The sequence below is a fragment of the Mustelus asterias genome, chromosome 3, assembly GCF_964213995.1.
Source record: "Mustelus asterias chromosome 3, sMusAst1.hap1.1, whole genome shotgun sequence".
Lineage (NCBI taxonomy): Eukaryota > Metazoa > Chordata > Chondrichthyes > Carcharhiniformes > Triakidae > Mustelus > Mustelus asterias.
In genome coordinates, this window is record NC_135803.1 from 102,443 (window position 1) to 122,324 (window position 19,882).

General features: G+C 47.3%; 1 protein-coding gene across 1 annotated transcript in view; it reads left to right on the plus strand.

Annotated features, from left to right (window-relative positions):
* The first annotated feature begins 2,116 nt into the window (after positions 1-2,116).
* LOC144485653 (uncharacterized) overlaps positions 2,117-19,882 on the plus strand; it is a 59,088-nt gene continuing 41,322 nt past the window's right edge. Inside the window, exon 1 of the mRNA XM_078203754.1 lies at positions 2,117-3,130. Coding sequence (XP_078059880.1) covers positions 2,117-3,130 — 1,014 coding nt within the window. The remainder of the gene's footprint in view (positions 3,131-19,882) is intronic.

The following is a 19,882-nucleotide window of genomic DNA, read 5'->3' on the forward strand; positions in this document are numbered from 1 at the left end:
CGCCTAGTTTGGGGGCGTTTAAGAGATCCGTAGATAGGTTCATGGACGAAAAGAAATTGGTTTAGGTTGGAGGGTCACAGTTTTTTTTTTTTTTTTAACTGGTCGGTGCAACATCGTGGGCCGAAGGGCCTGTTCTGCGCTGTAATGTTCTATGTTCTATCTTATTGAATGGCGGGGCAGGTTCGAGGGGCTAGATGGCCTCCTCCTGCTCCTATTTCTTATGTTCTTATGTTCTTATGTACCTCGCCTATCTCTACTGACTCCATACACAAGTTCCCACTACTGTCCTTGACCGGCCCTAACCTCACCCTGATCATTCTTTTATTCCTCACATAAGAGTAAAAAGCCTTGGGGTTTTCCTTGATCCGACCCGCCAAGGACTTCTCATGTCCCCTCCTAGCTCTCCTAAGCCCCTTTTTCAGCTCATTCCTTGCTAACTTGTAACCCTCAATCGAGCCATCTGAACCTTGTTTCCTCATCCCTACATAAGCTTCCCTCTTCCTTTTCACAAGACATTCCACCTCTTTCGTGAACCATGGTTCCCTCACTCGGCCATTTCCTCCCTGCCTGACAGGGACATACCTGTCAAGGACACTCAGTATTTGTTCCTTGAAAAAGTTCCACTTTTCATTAGTGCCTTTCCCTGACAGTTTCTGTTCCCATCTTATGCCCCCTAATTCTTGCCTAATCGCATCATAATTACCTCTCCTCCAATTGTAAACCTTGCCCTGCCGTACGGCCCTATCCCTCTCCATTGCAATAACAAAAGACACCGAATTGTGGTCACTATCTCCAAAGTGCTCTCCCACAACCAAATCTAACACTTGGCCCGGTTCATTTCCCAGTAACAAATCCATTGTGGCCTCACCTCTTGCCGGCCTATCCACATATTGTGTCATTGTGTGCAGTTCTGGTCACCTCACTACAAGAAGGATGTGGAGACACTGGAAAGAGTGCAAAGGAGATTTACCAGGATGCTGCCTGGTTTGGAGGGTAGGTCTTATGAGGAAAGGTTGAGGGAACTTGGGTTTTTCTCTTTGGAGCGGAGGAGGTTGAGAGGAGACTTGATAGAGGTTTATAAGATGATGAGGGGGATAGATAGAGTGAATGTTCAAAGACTATTTCCTCGGGTGAATGGAGCGGTAACTAGGGGGCATAACTATAGGGTTCATGGTGGGAGATATAGGAAGGATGTCCGAGGTAGGTTTTTTACTCAGAGAGTGGTTGGGGTGTGGAATGGACTGCCTGCAGGGATAGTGGAGTCAGAAACTTTCGGAACATTTAAGAAGGTATTGGATAGGCACATGGAGTACTTCGGGATGATAGAGAGGAAATAGCTTGATCTGGGTTTCAGACAAAGCTCGGCACAACATCGTGGGCCGAAGGGTCTGTTCTGTGCTGTACTGTTCTATGTTCTATGAAACCCTCTTGCACACACTGCACAAAAACTGCCCCATCCGAACTATTTGACCTACAAAGGTTCCAATCAATATTTGGAAAGTTAAAGTCCCCCATGACAACTACCCTGTGACCCCCACACATATCCATAATCTGCTTAGCAATTTCTTCCTCCACATCTCTATTACTATTTGGGGGCCTATAGTAAACTCCTAACAACCGTGACCGCTCCTTTCCTATTTCTAACTTCAGCCCATATTACCTCAGTGTGCAGATCCCCCTCGAAGTGCCTTTCCGCAGCCGTTAAACTATCCTTGATTAACAATGCTACTCCTCCACCTCTTTTACCAGCTTCCCTACACTTACTGAAACATCTATACCCCGGAACGTCCAACAACCATTCCTGTCCTTGTTCTACCCACGTCTCCGTAATGGCCACAACATCATAGTACCAAGTACCAATCCACACCTCAAGTTCATCTACCTTGTTCCGGATGCTCCTGGTTAATGATGGCTCTGGTTAATGGTGGGTCAGGTTAATGATGGCTCTGGTTAGGGTTTATTGGCTAATTTGCTGAGTCATTGTGTCTTTTTGTTTCCATGGAGACGCCCCTCCCCTCGCGTCAAACAGAAACTCAGAGACAGCGGGAAAGCCGCCCGCGGGGATCCGACCCCGGGATCGGTGCGGGTTTGAACCGGGTTTACTCCGGTCTGTCCGATGTTGCCTCCGGTTCCCGCGCCGCTCTCCCGCCCGGAGCTGGCGGCTCCGGAGCTGCGGAAAGTCCGGGTTTTGTTCCGGGATTTGGCGGGAATGCAGCTGCTGAAATTCCCGCTGGAGGTTTTCCAGCTTCAACATCTGGAGGAATTACATCTGGAAAATAATCAGATCAGAGAGATTCCGCCGCAGATCCGCCGCCTCAGCAAATTGCGGGTTTTATTTATGAACAGCAACCGCCTAGCGCGAATCTGCACCGAATTGGCGGAGTTACAACAACTGCGGAGTTTGGATCTGAGTGAAAACCCGCTGGAATTTCCGCTCCTGACTCCCATCCTCAGCAGATTGAGGAATCTGCGGGAACTCCGCCTCTACAAACTCAACCTGAGGCAATTCCCGGGGGAAATGTGTAAGAAACTCCATCACCTTCAGCTGCTGGGTCTGTCTGGAAACAGCCTGGACTCTCTGCCCTGGGAGATCAGCACTCTGACTCAACTCCAACAACTTTACCTCCAGGACAACAACCTCCAGCTCCTCCCATTCGGATTCTGCCAACTCCACGGCCTGGAGATTCTGGACCTGAAAGAAAATGCTTTGATTTATCTTCCGGATGATATCAACTGTTTAGTAAACCTCAAACATTTATACCTCAGCCATAACCACCTGGCTTTCATTCCCCAAAGCCTACGCCAATGCACCAACCTGTGTGTATTAGACATCAGCATCAACTGTCTAGACCTCAGTCTCCTTCATTCATTCCCAGACAATCTGGCAGAACTTGATCTGTCTGATAATCGTCTAGACACACTCCCTCCTGTGGTCTGCCAACTCGGGGCTTCTTTACAGCTTCTCTACCTCAGAAACACACAGTTAAAAAACCTAAGCTGCTGCTTCTCCGACTTGACAGGCATTCGCCTCTTGGATTTGAGTCAGAATGTCCTCAGATACTTCCCCAAGCAAATCTGTGGCCTGAGGCAACTGGAGGCCCTATCTCTGGATGACAGCAAACTTAAAGAGGTACAAGTCTGGCAGTGGAGTATGATGTGGAGATGCCGGCGTTGGACTGGGGTAAACACAGTAAGAAGACTAACAACACCAGGTTAAAGTCCAACAGGTTTATTTGGTAGCAAAAGCCGCTGTTCCTTCGTCAGGTAGAACATAGAACATAGAACAGTACAGCACAGAACAGGCCCTTCGGCCCACGATGTTGTGCCGAGCTTTATCTGAAACCAAGATCAAGCTATCCCACTCCCTATCATCCTGGTGTGCTCCATGTGCCTATCCAATAACCGCTTAAATGTTTCTAAAGTGTCTGACTCCACTATCACTGCAGGCAGTCCATTCCACACCCCAACCACTCTCTGCGTAAAGAACCTACCTCTGATATCCGTCCTGTATCTCCCACCACGAACCCTATAGTTATGCCCCCTTGTAATAGCTCCATCCACCCGAGGAAATAGTCTTTGAACGTTCACTCTATCTATCCCCTTCATCATTTTATACACCTCTATTAAGTCTCCCCTCAGCCTCCTCCGCTCCAGAGAGAACAGCCCTAGCTCCCTCAACCTTTCCTCATATGACCTACCCTCCAAACCAGGCAGCATCCTGATAAATCTCCTCTGCACTCCTTCCAGCGCTTCCACATCCTTCCTATAGTGAGGTGACCAGAACTGCACACAATATTCCAAATGTGGTCTCACCAAGGTCCTGTACAGTTGCAGCATAACCCCACGGCTCTTAAACTCCAACCCCCTGTTAATAAAAGCTAACACACTATAGGCTTTCTTCACAGCTCTATCCACTTGACTGGCAACGTTTAGAGATCTGTGGATATGGACCCCAAGATCTCTCTGTTCCTCCACAGTCTTCAGAACCCTACCTTTGACCCTGTAATCCACATTTAAATTTGTCCTACCAAAATGAATCACCTCACATTTATCAGGGTTAAACTCCATTTGCCATTTTTCAGCCCAGCTTTGCATCCTATCTATGTCTCTTTGCAGCCTACAACAGCCCTCCACCTCATCCACTACTCCACCAATCTTGGTGTCATCAGCAAATTTACTGATCCACCCTTCAGCCCCCTCCTCTAAGTCATTAATAAAAATCACAAAGAGCAGAGGACCAAGCACTGATCCCTGCGGCACACCGCTAGCAACCTGCCTCCAATCCGAAAATTTTCCATCGACCACCACCCTCTGTCTTCGGTCAGACAGCCAGTTACCTATCCAATCGGCCAACTTTCCCTCTATCCCACACCTCCTCACTTTCATCATAAACCGACCATGGGGGACCTTATCAAACGCCTTACTAAAATCCATGTATATGACATCAACTGCCCTACCTTCATCAACACACTTAGTTACCTCCTCAAAAAATTCTATCAAATTTGTGAGGCACGACTTGCCCTTCACGAATCCGTGCTGACTATCTCGGATTAATCCGCATCTTTCTAAATGGTCGTAAATCCCATCCCTAAGGACCCTTTCCATCAATTTACCAACCACCGAAGTAAGACTAACCGGTCTATAATTACCAGGGTCATTTCTATTCCCTTTCTTAAACAGAGGAACAACATTCGCCATTCTCCAGTCCTCTGGCACCATCCCCGTGGACAGCGAGGACCCAAAGATCAACGCCAAAGGCTCTGCAATCTCATCCCTTGCCTCCCAAAGAATCCTAGGATATATTTCATCAGGCCCAGGGGACTTATCGACCTTCAGTTTATTCAAAACTGCCAAGACATCCTCCCTCCGAACATCTATTTCCTCCAGCCTATTAGCCTGTAACACCTTCTCTTCCTGAAAAACATGGCCCCTCTCCTTGGTGAACACTGAAGAAAAGTATTCATTCATCACCTCGCCTATCTCTACTGACTCCATACACAAGTTCCCACTACTGTCCTTGACCGGCCCTAACCTCACCCTGGTCATTCTTTTATTCCTCACATAAGAGTAAAAAGCCTTGGGGTTTTCCTTGATCCGACCCGCCAAGGACTTCTCATGTCCCCTCCTAGCTCTCCTAAGCCCCTTTTTCAGCTCATTCCTTGCTAACTTGTAACCCTCAATCAAGCCATCTGAACCTTGTTTCCTCATCCCTACATAAGCTTCCCTCTTCCTTTTCACAAGACATTCCACCTCTTTTGTGAACCATGGTTCCCTCACTCGGCCATTTCCTCCCTGCCTGACAGGAACATACCTATCAAGGACATCCAGTATTTGTTCCTTGAAAAAATTCCACTTTTCATTAGTTCCTTTCTCTGACAGTTTCTGTTCCCAACTTATGCCCCCTAATTCTTGCCTAATCGCATCATAATTACCCCTCCCCCAATTGTAAACCTTGCCCTGCCGTACGGCCCTATCCCTCTCCATTGCAATAACAAAAGACACCGAATTGTGGTCACTATCTCCAAATTGCTCTCCCACAACCAAATCTAACACTTGGCCCGGTTCATTTCCCAGTACCAAATCCAATGTGGCCTCACCTCTAGTCGGCCCATCCACATATTGTGTCAGGAAACCCTCCCGCACACACTGCACAAAAACTGCCCCATCCAAACTATTTGACCTACAAAGGTTCCAATCAATATTTGGAAAGTTAAAGTCCCCCATGACAACTACCCTGTGACCCCCACACATATCCATAATCTGCTTAGCAATTTCTTCCTCCACATCTCTATTACTATTTGGGGGCCTATAGTAAACTCCTAGCAACGTGACCGCTCCTTTCCTATTTCTAACTTCAGCCCATATTACCTCAGTGTGCAGATCCCCCACGAAGTGCCTTTCCGCAGCCGTTAAACTATCCTTGATTAACAATGCCACTCCTCCACCTCTTTTACCAGCTTCCCTACACTTAGTGAAACATCTATACCCCGGAACGTCCAACAACCATTCCTGTCCTTGTTCTACCCACGTCTCCGTAATGGCCACAACATCGTAGTCCCAAGTACCAATCCACGCCCCAAGTTCATCTACCTTGTTCCGGATGCTCCTTGCATTGAAGTAGACACACTTCAACCCACCTTCCTGTCTACCAGTACCCACCCTTGACCCTGATACCTTCCCCAATACCTCACCACCCTCACTGCCTTCTGGACTACAACTCCCTTTCCCACTCCCCTGACAAATTAGTTTAAACCCCCCTGAAGAGCCGTAACAAATTTCCCTCCGAGGATATTGGTGCCCCTCTGGTTCAGGTGCACCCCGTCCTGTTTGTACAGGTCCCACCTTCCCCAGAACGTGTTCCAATTATCCACGTATCTGAAACCCTCCCTCCTACACCATCCCTGCAACCACATATTTAACTGCACTCTCTCCCTGTTCCTCAACTCGCTATCACGTGGTACCGGCAACGTACCAGAGATGACCACATGTTTCGTCTTGGCTCTCAGCTTCCAGCCCAGCTCCAGAAATTCCTGCTTTAAATCCCCGTCCCTTCTCTTACCTATGTCATTGGTACCAATGTGCACCACGACTTGTGACTGTTTCCCCTCCCCCTTCAGAATCTGGAAAACACGGTCTGAGACATCACGGACCTTGGCATCCGGTAGGCAACATACCATCCGTGAGTCTCTTTTGCTGCCACAGAACCTCCTATCTATCCCTCTAACTAACGAGTCCCCAATAACTATCGCCCTCCCGCTCTCCCCCTTTCCCTCCCGAGCCACAGAGACGGACACAGTGCTGGAGATCCTCTCACTGCGGCTCCCCACTGGTATGTCATCCCCCTCAACCGTATCCAAAGCGGAATACTTGTTGCTAAGGGGAACGACCACCGGGGATCCCTGCACGGACTGCTTCCTCCCAGCCCCTCTCACCGTCACCCATCTGTTTTCAATCCTCGGAGTAACTGTATTCCTAAAGCTTGTGTCTATGGCCATCTCTGCGTCCCTGATGATCCTAAGTTCATCCAACTCCAGCTCCAGTTCCCTAACACGGTTTTGGAGGAGCTGCAGATGGGTGCACTTCCCACAGGTGTAATCAGTAGGGACACTGTCGTCGTCCCTCACCTCAAACATAGTGCAAGAGGAACATTGCACTGCCTGCACACCCATCCCCTCTAGATACCTTGCCAGTACCAGGTAGAAAGTGCAAAAATGAATTCAACTCACCCCTACTCGCCCTTTCAGCCTAAGCCCTGTGAGCCAAAGTCTTATAGCTCACACTCTGCTTCCCACACACTCAAGCCCTGTGAGCCAAAGTCTTATAGCTCACACTCTGCTTCCCACACACTCAAGCCCTGTGAGCCAAAGTCTTATAGCTCACACTCTGCTTCCCACACACTCCACTGCCCGCTCCCGACGCTGCCCGCTGTATACTGCAGCCTACCTTTTATACTTCACGCGCTTAAAAAACCCTTCCCAGACTCCTTTGCTGCCCACTTCTAGTTTTCACTTTAAACTTGAAAAACTGCTGTTAAAGTAAAGGCCAAAAAAATACACACACTAGCTGACTAATTAAATAAATAAACAATTCAATTAATCCAATTAATCTCTTACCAGCACTGCTGCTTTCAAACACCCCTCTCAGCTTGCTCCAGTGGATCAATCTCTGCTTTATAGAACTCCCACCCACCTGACGAAGGAGCAGCGCTCTGAAAGCTAGTGGCTTTTGCTACCAAATAAACCTGTTGGACTTTAACCTGCTGTTGTTAGACTTCTTACGGTGGAGTATGAGCCATAGATAAGAGCGCGGGGCTGGACAACAATGCAGAAAGCAGTAAGATTCAAGATGCAAAGACTTTTCAGATAGAGAAGAAATGAGGAAAAGGGGGAGATGAGAACGGTCCTTTGTGCACAGGGACAGAACAGGGATGTTAAATACACAGAAGGTATCGGTTATCCACATGTAAATATTGGTTGTAACTGGAGGCATTGAGTTGTGGGAGAGCTAAAGGGGGTCAGTTCAGAACTCCTCAGAGATTTGGGGGATCACAAATGGCTAGGATAACAGGGAAAGAGCCAGCACTGGCACAACAAACCGAATGGCCTCTTCCTGGTCTGTACGATTCAATGAGACTCTGAGTGGGGTGGGGAGATGAATAAACTGCAATATAACTGGAGAGGGCAGAGTGAGGAACACTCACAATACAGGGCTTTCAAATTGAGCTTATGCATTTAATGCAGGTTCTGTTTGGTCTTTCATAGAATATGTTGGCAAGGCGCATCTCTAACTGACATTGAGAAAATTATAGTGAGCTGCCTTCTTGAACTTCAGCAGTCCATGTGGTGTAGATACACCTACAGTGCTGTTAGAGGAAGGAGTTCCAGCCTTTTTACCCCGGATCAGCTATGATCAGAATGAATGGTGGAGCAGACTTGAAGGGCCAAATGGCCTCCTCCTGCTTCTAGTTTCTATGTTTCTAAAAATCATAGAATCCTACAGTGCAGAAAGAGGCCATTCGGCCCATTGGGTCGGCACCAACCACAATCTCATCCGGGCCCTATCCCCATATCCCTACATATTTATTCGCTAATCCCTCTAACCTATGCATCTCGGGACACTAAGGGGCAATTTAGAATGGCCAATCAACCTCGCCCACACATCTTTGGACTGTGGAAGGAAACCGGAGCACCCGGAGGAAACCCACGCAGACACAGGGAGAATGTGCAAACTCCACACAGACGACTCGAGCCGGGAATTGAACCCGGGTCCCTGGCGCTGTGAAGCAGCAGTGCGAACCACTGTGCTACCGTGCTGAAGCAATATAGATAATTTAAACACCCAGCAAATGGAGTGTAACGTGAAAAAATGTGAAATTGTTCATTTTGACAGGACGAGTAAAAAAAGCTTATTATCTAAATTGGAGAGCTCAGAGATGCAGAGGGATCTAGATGTCCTGGTGCATGTGTCACAAAAGGCTAGTGTGTAGATACAGGAAGTAATTAGGAAAGCTAACAGATATTACCATTTGTTGTGAGGAGAATTGGTTACAAACACCGGAATTCTCTGGTCTCCCCGTGGCCTTTTTACCGGCAGGTGTGTCACTAGCGGGCGGCAGGATCTTATGATCCCACCGCTGCCAATGGGATTTCCCATTCATTCCACCCCACTCTGCTGGGAAACAAGCAGCGGGCTGTGCCATTGACAGGACCAGAAGATCGCACCAGCGAGAAGAGCTGGAAGATTGCACCCAAAGATAGGGAGGTTTCGCTTCAGTTATCCAGGGCATCAGTGAGATCACATCAGAGCATAACATAAGAACAAGGAGCAGGAGTAGGCCATCTGGCCCTCGAGCCTGCTCCGCCATTCAATAAGATCATGGCTGATCTTTTCGTGGACTCAGCTCCACTTACCCGCCCGCTCACCGTAACCCTTAATTCCTTTACTGTTCAGAAAGTTATAGAACATAGAACATTACAGTGCAGTACAGGCCCTTCGGCCCTCGATGGTTCCACTGGTCAGCGCAACAATCTAAAGCCCCTCTAATCTACACTATTCCAATATCATCCATATGTTTATCCAATAACCACTTGAACGCTCTCAACGTTGACGAGTCCACCACTGCTGCAGGCAGGGCATTCCACGCCCTTACTACTCTCCGAGTAAAGAACCTACCTCTAACATCTGTCCTATATCTCTCACCCCTCAATTTAAAGCTATGTCCCCTCGTGCTAGCCAACACCATCCGACGAAAAAGGCTCTCACTATCCACCCTATCTAATCCTCTGATCATCTTGTATGCCTCTATTAAGTCACCACTTAACCTTCTCTCTAACGAAAACAACCTCAAGCCCCTCAGCCTTTCCTCATACGATTTTCCCACCATACCAGGCAACATCCTGGTAAATCTCCTCTGCACCCTTTCCAACACTTCCACATCTTTCCTATAATATCTATCCTTGCCTTAAAAACATTCAATGAGGTAACCTCAACTGCTTCACTGGGCAAGGAATTCCACAGATTCACAACCCTTTGGGTGAAGAAGTTACTCCTCAACTCAGTCCTAAATCTACTCCCCTTATTTTGAGGCCATGCCTCCTAGTTTCACCGCCAGTGGAAACAACCTCCCTGCTTCTATCTTATCTATTCCCTTCATAATCTTATATGTTTCTATAAGATCCCCCCCTCATTCTTCTGAATTCCAATGAGTATAGCCCCAGTCTACTCAATCTCTCCTCATAAGTTGTGGATAGGTTGGAGGGATGTCAGAAGCTGCAGCGTGACATAGATAGGATGCAAGACTGGGCGGAGAAGTGGCAGATGGACTTCAACCCGGATAAATGTGTAGTGGTCCATTTTGGCAGGTCAAATGGAATGAAGGAGTATAATATCAAGGGTAAGACTCTTAGCAGTGTAGAGGATCAGAAGGACCTTGGGGTCCGGGTCCATAGGACTCTTAAATCGACCTCGCAGGTAGAGGAGGTGGTTAAGAAGGCGTATGGTGCGCTGGCCTTCATCAATCGAGGGATTGAGTTTAGGAGTCGGGAGATAATGACGCAGCTTTATAAGACTCTCGTCAGACCCCACTTGGAGTACTGTGCTCAGTTCTGGTCACCTCATTACAGGAGGGATATGGAAATGATTGCAAGGGTGCAGAGAAGATTTACAAGGATGTTGCCTGGATTGGTTGGCATGCCTTATGAGGATAGGTTGAGGGAGCTCAGTCTTTTCTCTTTGGAGAGACGAAGGATGAGAAGTGACCTGATAGAGGTGTACAAATTGTTGAAAGGTATAGAACATAGGAAAAACTACAGCACAAACAGGCCCTTCGGCCCACAAGTTGTGCCGAACACATCCCTACCTTCTAGACCTACCTATAACCCTCCATCCTATTAAGCTCCATGTACTCATCCAGGAGGCTCTTAAAAGACCCTATTGAGTTCGCCTCCACCACCACTGACGGCAGTCGATTCCACTCGCCCACCACCCTCTGTGTGAAAAACTTCCCCCTAACATCTCCCCTGTACCTACCCCCCAGCACCTTAAACCTGTGTCCTCTCGTAGCAGACATTTCCTCCCTGGGAAAAAGCCTCTGACAGTCCACCCGGTCTATGCCTCTCAACATCTTATACACCTCTATTAGATCTCCTCTCATCCTTCGTCTCTCCAAGGAGAAAAGATCGAGCTCCCTCAGCCTATCCTCATAAGGCATGCCACTCAATCCAGGCAACATCCTTGTAAATCTCCTCTGCACCCTTTCAATCTTTTCCACATCCTTCCTATAGTGAGGTGACCAGAACTGAGCACAGTACTCCAAGAGGGATCTGACGAGGGTCTTATATAGCTGCATCATTATCCCCAGACTCCTAAACTCAATCCCTCGATTGATAAAGGCCAGCACACCATACGCCTTCTTAACCACCTCCTCCACCTGCGGGGCCGATTTTAGAGTCCTATGGACCCGGACCCCAAGGTCCTTGTGATCCTCCACAGTCCTAAGAGTCTTTCCCTTTATATTGTACTCCTTCATCCCATTTGACCTGCCAAAATGGACTATTACGCATTTAGCTGGGTTGAAGTCCATCTGCCACTTCTCCGCTCAGTCTTGCATCCTATCTATGTCCCTCTGTAACTTCTGACATCCCTCCAGACTATCCACAACCCCACCAACCTTCGTGTCGTCGGCAAACTTACCAACCCATCCCTCCACTTCCTCATCCAGGTCATTTATGAAAATAACAAACAGCAAGGGTCCCAGAACAGATCCCTGGGGCACACCACTGGTGACCGACCTCCATTTAGAAAATGATCCATCTATACCCACTCTCTGCCTCCTTTGGGCAAGCCAGTTCTGGATCCACTGGACAGCAGCCCCTTGGATCCCATGCCCTCTCACATTTTCTAGAAGCCTTGCATGGGGGACCTTATCGAACGCCTTGATAAAATCCATATAAACCACATCTACCACCTTCCCTTCGTCAATGTGTTTAGTCACATTTTCGAAGAACTCCACCAGGCTCGTAAGGCACAATCTGCCCTTGACAAAGCTATGCTGAGTATTCTTGGGATCGGGGGATTCTCGGAGGCTTTTTCCCAGGGCTGAAATGGCTGCTACGAGAGGACACAGGTTTAAGGTACTGGGGAGTAGGTTCAGGGGAGATGTCAGGGGTAAGTATTTCACTCAGAGGGTGGTGGGTGAGTGGAATCGGCTGCCGTCAGTGGTGGTGGAGGCAAACTCAATAGGGTCTTTTAAGAGACGTCTGGATGAGTACATGGGACTTAATTGAATTGAGGGTTATAGGTAAGCCTATATATAAGCCTAGGTAGGTAGGGACATGACCGGTGCAACTTGTGGGCCGAAGGGCCTGTTTGTGCTGTATTTTTTCTATGTTCCATGTTCGATAAGCTAATCTTCTCAACTCTGGAATCAACCTAGTGAATCTCCTCTGCACCCCCTCCAGTACCAGCATATCCTTTCTCAAGTAAGGAGACCAAAACTGTACACAGTACTCCAGGTGTGACTTCACCAGCACCTTATACAGCTGCAACTTAACCTCCCTGTTTTTAAACTCCATCCCTCTAGCAATGAAGGACAAATTCCATTTGCCTTCTTAATTACCTGCTGCATCTGCAGACCAACTTTTTGTGATTCATGCACAAGGACATTCAGGTCCCTCTGCACAGCAGCATGCTGCAATTTTGTACTATTTAAATAATAGTCCATTTTGCTGTTATTCCTACCAAAATGGATGACCTCACATTGATCAACATTGTGCTCCATCTGCCAGACCCTTGCCCACTCACTTTGACTATCTATATCTCTTTGCAAACTTTCAGTGTCCTCTGCACACTTTGCTCTACCCCTCATCTTAGTGTTATCTGTGAATTTTGATACACCTCACTTGGTCCCCAACTCCAAATCATCTATGTAAATTGTAAACAATTGTGGTCCCAACACTGATCCCTGAGGCACACCACTAGTCACTGATCGTCAACCAGAAAAACACCCATTTACCCCCACTCGTTGGTTTCTGTTAGTTAATTAATCCTCTATCCATGCTAATGCATTCCAAAGATATGCGGGTGGATTGACCATGATAAATTGCCCCTTTATGCCAGGGGGACTAGCTAGGGTAAATGCATGGGGTTATTGGGGGAAGGCTAATTACAAAAATATTAGGCAGGAACTGAAGAATGTAGATTGGGGGCAGATGTTTGAAGGCAAATCAACATCTGGCAAGTGGGAGGCTTTTAAGTACAAGTTGATAGGGATTCAGGACCGGCACATTCCTGTAAGGATGAAGGATAAGTATGGCAAGTTTTGGGAACCTTGGATAACGAGAGATATTGTAAGCCTATTCAAAGAGAAAAAGGAAACATTTGTCAAAGCTGGAAGGCTGGGAACACACGAAGCAAGTGTGGAATACAATTTTACTTCTGTTGTGGGCAAAGTATTGGAAAAGATTATAAGAGATAGGATTTATAATCACCTAGAAATGAATAATTTGATTAGGGATAGTCAGCACAATTTTGTGAAGGGTAGGTTGTGCCTCACAAACCTTATTGAGTTCTTTGAGAAGGTGACCAAAAAGGTGGATGAGGGTAAAGCGGTTGATGTGGTGCATATGGATTTCAGCAAAGCATTTGATAAGGTTCCCCAAGGTAAGTTTTTGCAGAAAATACGGACACATGGGATTGAGGGTGATTTAGTGGTTTGGATCAGGAATTGGCTCGCTGCAAGAAAACAGAGGGTGGTGGTTGATGGGAAATATTCATCCTGGAGTTCAGTTACTAGTGGTGTACCGCAAGGATCTGTTTTGGGGCCACTGCTGTTTGTCATTTTTATAAATGACCTGGATGAGGGCGTAGAAGGATGGATTAGTAAATTTGCGGATGACACTAAAGTCGGTGGAGTTGTAGACAGTGTGGAGGGAAGTGGCAGGGTACAGAGGGACATAGATAAGCTGCAGAGCTGGGCTGAGAGGTGGCAAATGGAGTTTAATGCGGAAAAGTGACAGGTGATTCACTTTGGAAGGAGTAACAGGAATACAAAGTACTGGGCTAATGGTAAGATACTTGGTAGTGTGGATGAACAGAGGGATCTGGGTGTCTATGTGCATAGATCCCTGAAAGTTGGCACCCAGGTTGATAGGGTTGTTAAGAAGGCGTACGGTGTGTTAGCTTTTATTGGTAGAGGGATTGAGTTTCGGAGCCAGGAGGTCATGCTGCAACTGTACAAAACTCTGGTGCGGCCACACTTGGAGTATTGTGTACAGTTCTGGTCACCGCATTATAGAAAGGATGTGGAAGCATTGGAAAGGGTGCAGAGGAGATTTACCAGGATGTTGCCTGGTATGGTGGGAAGGTCTTATGAGAAAGGCTGAGGGACTTGAGGTTTTCGTTAGAGAGAAGAAGGTTAAGAGGTGACTTAATAGAGGCATACAAGATGATCAGAGGATTAGATAGGGTGGATAGTGAGAGCCTTTTTCCTCGGATGGTGATGGCTAGCACGAGGGGACATAGCTTTAAATTGAGGGGTGAGAGATATAGGACAGATGTTAGAGGTAGGTTCTTTACTCAGAGAGTGGTAAGGGCGTGGAATGCCCTGCCTGCAGCAGTAGTGGACTCGTCAACATTAAGAGCATTCAAATGGTTATTGGACGAACATATGGATGATATTGGAATAGTGTAGATTAGAGGGGCTTTAGATTGGTTCCACTGGTTGGCGCAACATCGAGGGCCGAAGGGCCTGTACTGCGCTGTAATGTTCTATGTTCTATGTACAAGGAAAGTAGAAAGAAACTTAAGCGCAAAGAGCAAAGAACAATACAGCACAGGAAACAGGCCCTTCAGCCCTCCAAGCCTGTGCCGCTCCTTGGTCCAACTAGACCAATCGTTTGTATCCCTCCATTCCCAGGCTGCTCACGTGACTATCCAGGTAAGTCTTAAATGATGTCAGCGTGTCTGCCTCCACCACCCTACTTGGCAGCGCATTCCAGGCCCCCGCCACCCTCTGTGTAAAAAACATCCCTCTAATATCTGAGTTTTACTTCGCCCCTCTCACCTTGAGCCCGTGACCCCGCGTGATCGTCACTTCTGTTCTGGGAAAAAGCTTCCCACCGTTCATCCTATCTATCCCCTTCATAATCTTGTACACCTCTATTAGATCTCCCCTCATTCTCCGTCTTTCCAGGGAGAACAACCCCAGTTTACCCAATCTCTCCTCATAGCTAAGACCCCCCATACCAGGCAACATCCTGGTAAACCTTCTCTGCACTCTCTCTAACGCCTCCACGTCCTTCTGGTAGTGCGGCGACCAGAACTGGACGCAGTACTCCAAATGTGGCCTAACCAGCGTTCTATACAGCTGCATCATCAGACTCCAGCATTTATACTCTATACCCCGTCCTATAAAGGCAAGCATACCATATGCCTTATTCACCACCTTCTCCACCTGTGTTGCTACCCTCAAGGATTTGTGGACTTGCACACCTAGGTCCCTCTGTGTTTCTATACTCTTGATGGCTCTGCCATTTATTGTATAACTCCTCCCTACTTTATTTCTTCCAAAATGCAAAGAGTAAGGAGGGCTAAAAGGGGTCACGAAAAAGCCTTGGCCAACAGGATTAAGGAAAATCCCAAGGCTTTTTATACATAATCCAGGTAATTACAGGCCGGTGAGCCTTACATCAGTGGTAGGGAAATTATTGGAGAGGATTCTTTGAGACAGTGGACGTATTAGTGAGAGGCAACAAGGTTTTGTGAAGGGGAGGTCGTGTCTCATGAACTTGATCGAGCTTTTCGAGGAAGTGAAGAAGATGATTGATGAGGGTAGGGCAATGTATGTTGTCTACATGGATTTCAGTAAGGCCTTTGACAAGGTCCCTCATGGCAGATTGGTGCAGAAGGTGAAGTCACATGGGATCAGAGGTGAGCTGGCTACAAAACTGGCTCGGTCAAAGAATGATGTGGAGATGCCGGCGTTGGACTGGGGTAAACACAGTAAGAAGTTTAACAACACCAGGTTAAAGTCCAACAGGTTTATTTAGATTTCGATCAGGTCACCCCTCAACCTCCGTCGTTCCAGTGATAACAAACGAAGTTTGTCCAACCTCTCCTCATCGTTGATGTCCTCCATACCAGGCAACATCCTGGTAAATCTTGTCTGTACCCTCTCTAAAGCCTCCACATCTTTCTGGTAGTGTGGCGACCAGAATTGAACAGTATATTCCAAGTGCAGCCTAACTCGGGTTCTATAAAACTGCAACATGACTTGCCAATTTTTAAACTCAATGCCCCAAATAAACCTGTTGGACTTTAACCTGGTGTTGTTAAACTTCTTACTCGGTCAAAGAAGACAGAGGGTAGCAGTGGAAGAGTGTGTTTCTGAATGGAGGGCTGTGACAAGTGGTGTCCCTCAGGGATCAGTGCTGGGACCTTTGCTGTTTGTAATATATATAAATGCTTTGGAGGAAAATATAACTGGATTGATTAGTAAGTTTGCGGACGACACAAAGGTTGGTGGATTTGCGGATAGCGATGAGGAATATCAGAGGATACAGCAGGACATAGATTGGTTGGAGACTTGAGCGGAGAGGTGGCAGATGGAGTTTAATCCGGACAAATGTGAGGTAATGCATTTTGGAAGGTCTAATCCAAATAGGAAATATACAGTAAATGGCAGAACCCTTAAGAATATTGATTGGCAAAGGGACCTGGGTGTACAGGTACACAGGTCACTGAAAGTGGCATTGCAAGTGCAGAAGGTAGTCAAGAAGATGTGTCGGTTAGGTTGATTGGCCAGGTTAAAAATTGCCCCTTGGAGTCCTGAGATGCGTGGGTGGGCGGGATTAGCGGGTAGAATATGTGGGGGTGGGGCCTGGGTGGGATTGTGGTCGGTGTAGACTCGATGGGCCGAATGGCCTCCTTCTGCACTGTAGGGTTTCTATGAAGAAGGCATACGGCATGCTTGCCTTCATCGGCCGGGGCATTGAGTTTAAAAATTGGCAAGTCATGTTGCAGTTTTATAGAACCTTAGTTAGGCTGCACTTGGAATATACTGTTCAATTCTGGTTGCCACACTACCAGAAAGATGTGGAGGCTTTGGAGAGGGTACAGAAAAGATTTACCAGGATGTTGCCTGGTATGGAGGACATCACCTATGAGGAGAGGTTGGAGAAACTTGGTTTGTTCTCACTGGAACACTGGAGGTTGAGGGGCGACCTGATAGAAATCTACAAGATTATGAGAGGCATGGACAGAGTGGATAGTCAGAAGCTTTTTCCCAGTACCTTTTACTCTTCAGTAATGGAAGAGTCAATTACTAGGGGGCACAGGTTTAAGGTGCAAGGGGCAAGGTTTAAGGGAGATGTACGAGGCAGAATTTTTACACAGAGGGTGGTGGATGCCTGGAACCCGTTGCCGGGGGAGGTAGTGGAACCAGATACGACAGTGACTTTTAAGGGGCGCCTTGACAAATACATGAATAGGATGGGAATAGAGGGATATGATCCCCAGAAGGGTAGGGGGTTTTAGTTAAGTCGGGTTGCATGGTCGGTGTAGGCTTGGAGGGCCGAAGGGCCTGTTCCTGCACTGTAATTTTCTTTGTTCTTTCTCCTTGGTGGGGATAGGCTCTGGTTGGGATTGTGGCCGGTGTAGACTCAATGGGCCAAATGGCCACCTTCTGCACTGTAGGATTCTATGACTCTATGACATTATCCCTAACGCTGTGGACATTTTTCTTCTGCAGCAGCCTTTTGTGCGGCACCTTGTCAAATGCCTTCTGGAAATCCAGATATACCACATTCATCAGTTCCCTGTGGTCCACCACACACGTTATGTCCCCAAAGAATTCCTGTAAATTAGTTAAACATGACCTGCCTTTCATGAACCCATGCAATGTCTTCCCAATGGGACAATTTCTATCCAGATGTCTCGCTATTTCTTCCGTGATGATAGATTCAAGCATTTTCCTGACTCCAGAAGTTAAGCTAACAGGCCTATAGTTATCCACCTTTTGTCTACCTCCTTTTTCAAACAGTGGCGTCACATTTGCTGTTTTCCAATCTGCGGGAACCACCCCAGAGTCCAGCGAATTTTGGTAAATTGCCACTAGTGCATTTGCTATTTCCCCCGCCATCTCTTTTAATACCCTGGGATGCATTCCATCAGAGCCAGGAAACTTGTCTCCCTTTAGCCTCATTAGTTTGTCCAACACTACCTCTTTCGTGATAATAGTTTCTCAGTCCTTACCTGCCATAGCCTTCCTGCCATCAATTTTTGGCATGTTATTTGTGTTTTCCACTGTGAAGACCGACACAAAATACCTGTCCAATGCCTCTGCCATTCCCTTATTTCCTGTTATTAAATTCCCCTTCTCATCCACTAAAGAACCAATGTTTACCTGAGCCACTCTTTTCCTTTATATACTTGTAAAAAAGAACAAAGAACAATACAGCACAGGATCAGGCCCTTCGGCCCTCCAAGCCCACGTTGCTCCCTGGTCCAAACTAGACCATTCTTTTGTGTTCCTCCATAAGTCTTAAACGTTCCCAGTGTGTCCGCCTCCACCACCTTGCCTGGCAGCGCATTCCAGGCCCCCACCACCCTCTGTGTAAAATATGTCCTTCTGATATCTGTGTTAAACCTCCCCCCCTTCACCTTGAACCTATGACCCCTCGTGAACGTCACCACCGACCTGGGGAAAAGCTTCCCACCGTTCACCCTATCTATGCCTTTCATAATTTTATACACCTCTATTAAGTCTCCCCTCATCCTCCGTCTTTCCAGGGAGAACAACCCCAGCTTACCCAATCTCTCCTCATAACTAAGCCCCTCCATACCAGGCAACATCCTGGTAAACCTCCTCTGTACTCTCTCCAAAGCCTCCACGTCCTTCTGGTAGTGTGGCGACCAGAACTGGACGCAGTATTCCAAATGCGGCCGAACCAACGTTCTATATATCTGCAACATCAGACCCCAACTTTTATACTCTGTGCCCCGTCCTATAAAGGCAAGCATGCCATATGCCTTCTTCACCACCTTCTCCACCTGTGACGTCACCTTCAAGGATCTGTGGACTTGCACACCCAGGTCCCTCTGCGTATCTACACCCTTTATGGTTCTGCCATTTATCGTATAGCTCCTCCCTACATTATTTCTACCAAAATGCATCACTTCGCATTTATCAGGATTGAACTCCATCTGCCATTTCTTTGCCCAAATTTCCAGCCAATCTATATCCTTCTGAAGCCTCTGACAATGCTCCTCACTATCTGCAAGTCCTGCCAATTTTGTGTCGTCCGCAAACTTATTGATCACCCCAGTTACACCTTCTTCCAGATCGTTTATATAAATCACAAACAGCAGAGGTCCCAATACAGAGCCCTGCGGAACACCACTAGTCACAGGCCTCCAGCCGGAAAAAGACCCTTCCACTACCACCCTCTGTCTTCTGTGACCAAGCCAGTTCTCCACCCATCTAGCCACCTCCCCCTTTATCCCATGAGATCCAACCTTTTAGAAATATAGAAATAGAAACATAGAAGATATGTTCCGTTGTTTAAAAAAGGTCCCAAAAGAAATCCGGGAAATTATAGGCCAGTAAGTTTGACGTCGGTGGTGGGCAAGTTATTGGAAGGTGTGATAAGGGATAGGATCTACAAATATTTGGAAAGACAGGGACTTATTAGGGAGAGTCCACATGGCTTTGTGCGTGGTAGGTCATGTTTGACCAATCTATTAGAGTTTTTCGAGGAGGTTACCAGGAAAGTGGATGAAGGGAAGGTGGTGGATGTTGTCTACCTGGATTTCAGCAAGGCCTTTGACAAGGTCCCTCATGGGAGGTTAGTTAGGAAGGTTCAGTCGCTGGGTATACATGGGGCGG